At 37.8% G+C, this 5,916-nt stretch overlaps 1 protein-coding gene across 1 annotated transcript; it reads right to left on the reverse strand.

Annotated features, from left to right (window-relative positions):
• Positions 1-852: 852 nt before the first annotated feature.
• On the reverse strand, positions 853-1,945 carry LOC117318416 (endoglucanase-like). Its single transcript, XM_033873405.1, has 2 exons — positions 1,545-1,945; positions 853-1,324 (listed from the first exon to the last, which is right to left on the reverse strand). Exons 1-2 carry the CDS (start codon positions 1,837-1,839, stop codon positions 1,023-1,025), a joined length of 597 nt encoding a protein of 198 aa, XP_033729296.1. The 5' UTR covers positions 1,840-1,945; the 3' UTR covers positions 853-1,022.
• Between the last annotated feature and the right edge of the window lie 3,971 nt (positions 1,946-5,916).

Below are 5,916 nucleotides of genomic sequence, written 5' to 3' on the forward strand. Positions count from 1 at the left end.
GTTTTATCAACTTTGTTTATTTTTTTATTTTTTCTATACCAGAGCATTGGAGGACCACTTTTCAGAATAGGATTTTAGTTGTCTTTTGGTACATAGAATAAAATTAGACATTATAAAAGTTGGTCTTCCGATGCGCTCTATGTAAAAAAAATGATATGAATGCGGGAAAACCCCTCTGGAAACTTGAAATATCCTTTGCAATAGACAAACATTTTTTTCGCAAATAAGAATCTTTATATGCTATAGATTTATGGCTTGTATTCAAAAACTCAGTTTTTAACATATATTTTTTGATTTTGAAAACGGTCACCGTTAGGTCAAAACAGGCTAATATGCGCCATACCTCTTTATCTATCGATTTATTTATTTATTATTTATTTTTTTCATGATCGAACAATATGTGACAGAATCCTATAGTATTCGCTGTTTGGGCATTTTGAGATGAACCCACTGCTCGTTTCGTTTCCCTGGATGCTGCTTCATACACTTTGTGTTTGCGTTGACCAATATTCAATATAAGAAGGGTCAAATTTGTTAAACAAATCAAACATTTTCTGATTAACTAAAAAGCCTAGAATCGAGATATTTGACTTGTAGGTTCCTAGTACGAAGCCTAATAATATTTTTAAAAGGAAATTACCATGACATCTTTCAATGTCACAAGGGTCAAATCTGGTAAAACTACTAAATGACATCTGATTAAATGAGAAGCTAAGAATCAAGATATTTAGTTGGTAAGTTGGTGGGTAGGTGGGATAACGCCAGACAACGCTTGCTAAAGGAAATGCCTTTGACTCATATTCAAGGTCAAATAGGTCAAATTTGTTAAAACATACAAACATAGGCAAATACAACAGGGGAGCGATGCTGTCCCATTGGGCCTTTTGATTAACACCGTGACATCGCTCAATTGCATGTATTTATTATTATAACACCATTAACATATCTTAGCTCTTAATAGGTTCTTTATCATAAAACGGTTAACCCGGAAATGTTAATAACGTTTAGACTTTTGCCTACAACTAATGGCATTCACATTGGCTGTAGTAGCCACTTGTGGGCGTCATACTCTCGTGACCGTCACACGAGACTTCATCCACTGTCACTTCCGGGTTGTTCCAATTAAGACGATCGATCTGATGACCACCATTTTCCAAGTCAAAATGGTAGGCGTAGCCAAACGTGTTGGCACCACCGTCCCACGGCGCCGCACTCTGGGCACACCACGCCATATTTGGATCCACAGCCGGACAAAGGTTCGTGACCATGAAGATCTTAGACTCACCACCCCTTGTAGGGCCACCTTGTCCGTCCACATACCCGCCTACAACAATTAAGTTTTTTTTAAGCTGATAGATGAATATACAATAATGTTTCATATTGGAAAATCTTGACTTGTTTTAGGTGGATGTATTTCGTGGTATATATGTAGACATATGTGACATTGTGTCGGTGTTGCATGCAGTTGTGTTCAATTACTTGGCGTAAACTGTATAGCTTCATGTCGAAGTTATGGTCAATTACAAAGACTAAAAAATTCGTACCTGTGGTGGTTAGTCTCACACAGTGACCACATTTAGATCCACACCACGTTCGACGTCCAGAGTCAAAGAACATCTGATTGGCTGCGGCTACGTAGTTGTTCTGGTTCCAGCCGAAGGGCGTGTCCCCGTGACCACACCCACACGCTCCTTTGTGTGAGTCATGATACCGGGTGGTGGAGCCACACAACTTACCGTTGTACATAAGGGGATTACCAGAGCATTTCTTGCCCCCTTGGACATTGCCTAAACCAAGCAAATACACATAATTATAATCATGATAACAAAATACAATCATTCTTTTTATACCCCTACTTTATGCTGATACTTCCTAGATACTTTGTCTGTGTCCGTACGTCCGTTCACAATCTAATCAAAATAATCATTCTCTCTACGTTAAATGAGCATCTAGCGACATCGAATAAGGGGTCACGTGTAGGATGACCTTTGTTGTCTCAATATTTCACTTTCAGGTCGAATTGTCAATTTTCCATTTCGGCACAGCATGCATATAGCTATACGCTTCATTTGACAAAATGACTTGAAACAGATTGACATATTATGCAAGCTATTCGCACAAATGAAATTCATTTCCATGATTATGTTCATTAAGTAGTGATTTGTTTGGTTTATCCAAAAGGTCATCCTGACGTGACCCCTTATGAGATGCCGTTAGATGTTCGTGTAACGTCGATAGAATGAGCATATACATGAACATTTTAATAAGATAGGTCCGCTCGCCACTAGTAAGAATTTGTAGTACATTTAATAAATCCCGGGGCATAGGAATAAAAGTTTGTATATCTATACTAAAGATATTGTGAACCATATAGACAGATTGATTTTATCGTTGAGGGAATTGTGGTATATCTACGGGACCCATTGCTTTTATGTTGAACCGAAGTTTAATATATATTTTTCATTTTCATAAATACGATAAAATTGATTTATCGATGCAATGTTAATAAATCTATCATTTTATCAGATATTAACCATTCCTGGTATTGGTTACAAATACTAACAAATACTAAAAATCAGACAATATCTCAATTTGGACCAATCAGAGACCAGGGAATGGCGGCCGTTTTGTGAAATGTGAAAGTGAGGTACCAAGATTGACCGGTGTTCCATGATGTACATTTTTGATTTTTGATTTAAACATATTTTATTTGTATCAATATATACAAGAGGATTGGGCACAAGTTGATGTACATACATACCAAATTTCATCAAAATCGGACAGTATCTAAATTTCGACCAATCCGAAGCCTCCATTTTGTTTCCATGGCAATACATGTTTTCGAAAGTGGCACCATTGTGCTTTCCCTATACACCAAAATATACCGATTTTCGCTCTTACCCCCCTCCTTACCCACCCCTTTATTCGTGCAAAGTTTCATTAGAATCTGACAAATAGTTTTTGAGAAAAAGTCCGGACAAAATTCCACGAAAGAAGAAGAAGAAGAAGAAGATTCTATACTATTTCTATACCACGAAAGACATTTAAGGATTAAACTGTCTTTTTTTGTGTGTCTATGGTCGATATAGATGCCAGAGCTTTGCACAATATGACGTTTGTTTGCAAAGCTCTGGCATCTATATCGACCATAGACACCAAACAAGAGATCCCAGAGGGATCTTGGCGCCCACCATTGAATGATCTTCATAGGTTCCATGTCAGATTGATCTTTTCTCTACTTTTCCTTTCATTTTACTAATCTGTGCAAATTGAGACATCCCTCCAGTACTTTTCAAACAAGGGAATCCTAGCTATATAAGAAATTTGAGATTTAACGATAATGGCTGTTTGTTTGTCAGGTTGTTTTCAGGACAGACTGGTCCAAAAATGCAATACCAAGGGGAACCTACTTATGAAATTTGAGAAAGATCCATTCAGTACTTTGAGAAATAGAGATAACAAACTTCAATTGTCAAAATCCAAGATGGCGGTCTGTCCGCCATATTGTTGTCCAATTGATCTCAAAATGCAATAAGCATAACGAGGCACCAAGGGGAACCTCACTATGAAATTTGAGAAAGATCCCTTCTGTACTTTCTCAGAAATAGCGATAACAAACTTCAATTGTCAAAATCCAAGATAGCTGCCTGTTGGCCATGTTGTTTTCCGATTGGTCTCAAAACGCAATATGCATAACTAGGCACCAAGGGAAACTTACATATGAAATTTCAGAAAGATCCATTCAGCACTTTCTCAGAAATAGCGATAACAAACTTCAATTGTCAAAATCCAAGATGGCTGCCTGTCGGCCATGTTGTTTTCTGATTGGTCTCAAAACGCAATATGCATAACTCGGCACCAAGGGAAACCTACATATGAAATTTCAGAAAGATCCATTCAGTACTTTCTCAGAAATAGTGATAACAAACTTAAATTGCCAAAATCCAAGATGGCTGCCTGTCGGCCATGTTGTTTTAAGATTGATCTAAAACGCAATATGCATAACTAGGCACCAAGGGAAACCTACATATGAAATTTCAGAAAGATCCATTCAGTACATTCTCATAAATAGCGATAACAAACTTCAATTGTCAAAATCCAAGATGGCTGTCTGTCGGCCATGTTGTTTTCGAATTGGTCTCAAAACGCAATATGCATAACTAGGCACCAAGGGGAACCTACATATGAAATTTCAGAAAGATCCATTCAGTACATTCTCATAAATAGCGATAACACACTTCAATTGTCAAAATCCAAGATGGCTGCCTGTCGGCCATGTTGTTTTCGAATTGGTCTCAAAACGCAATATGCATAACTAGGCACCAAGGGAAACCTACATATGAAATTTGAGAAAGATCCTTTCAGTACTTTCTCAGAAATAGTGATAACAAACTTCAATTGTCAAAATCCAAGATGGCTGCCTGTCGGCCATGTTGTTTTCCGATTGGTCTCAAATCGCAATATGCATAACTAGGCACCAAGGGGAACCTACATATGAAATTTGAGAAAGATCCCTTCAGTACTTTCTCAGAAATAGCGATAACAAACTTCAATTGTCAAAATCCAAGATGGCTGCCTGGTGGCCATGTTGTTATCCGATTGGTCTCAAAACGCAATATGCATAACTAGGCACCAAGGGGAACCTTCATATGAAATTTGAGAAAGATCCATTTAGTGCTTTCTCAGAAATAGCGATAACAAACTTCAATTGTCACAAGAGATCCCAGAGGGATCTTGGCGCCCACCATTGAATGATCTTCATAGGTTCCATGTCAGATTGATCTTTTCTCTACTTTTCCCTTCTTCTAAGTCTTACTAATCTGTGTAAATTCAGAAACAGCCCTCTATAGCTAGTACTTTTCAAACAAGGGGAAGCTATATATAAAATTTGAGATTTAGCGATAATGGCTGTCTGTCGACCATGTTGTTTTTGGATTGGTCCCAATATGCAAAACTAGGCACTGAGGGGAACCTACATATGAAATTTGAGAAAGATCCCTTCAGTACTTTCTGAGAAATAGCGATAACAAACTTCAATTGTCAATATAAAAGATGGCTGCCTGTCGGCCATGTTGTTTTCCGATTGGTCTCAAAATGCAATATGCATAACTAGGCATCAAGGGGAACCTACATATGAAATTTGAGAAAGATCCCTTCAGTACTTTCTGAGAAATAGCGATAACAAACTTCAATTGTCAAAATCCAAGATGGCTGCCTGTCGGCCATGTTGTTTTCCGATTGGTCTCAAAATGCAATATGCATAACTAGGCACCAAGTGGAACCTACATATGGAATTTGAGAAAGATCCCTTCAGTACTTTCTGAGAAATAGTGATAACAAACTTCAATTGTCAATATCCAAGATGGCTACCTGTCAGCCATGTTGTTTTCTGATTGGTCTCAAAATGCAATATGCATAACAAGGCACTGAGGGGAACGTATGTATGAAATTTGAGAAAGATCCCTTCATTACTTTCTGAGAAATAGCGATAACAAACTTCAATTGTCAAAATCCAAGATGGCTGCCTGTCGGCCATGTTGTTTTCCGATTGGTCTCAAAATGCAATATGCATAACTAGGCATCAAGTGGAACCTACATATGAAATTTGAGAAAGATCCCTTCAGTACTTTCTGAGAAATAACGATAACAAACTTCAATTGTCAAAATCCAAGATGGCTGCCTGTCGGCCATGTTGTTTTCTGATTGGTCTCTAAATGCAATATGCAAAACTAGGCACCAAGAGGAACCTACATATGAAATTTGAGAAACATCCCTTAAGTACTTTCTGAGAAATAGCGATAACAAACTTCAATTGTCAAAATCCAAGATGGCTGCCTGTCGGCCATGTTGTTTTCCAATTGGTCTCAAACGCATATCACTCACAAACACAAGGGCCAATTGATCACTTCAATTGCA

The sequence above is a fragment of the Pecten maximus genome, unplaced genomic scaffold, assembly GCF_902652985.1.
Source record: "Pecten maximus unplaced genomic scaffold, xPecMax1.1, whole genome shotgun sequence".
NCBI lineage: Eukaryota > Metazoa > Mollusca > Bivalvia > Pectinida > Pectinidae > Pecten > Pecten maximus.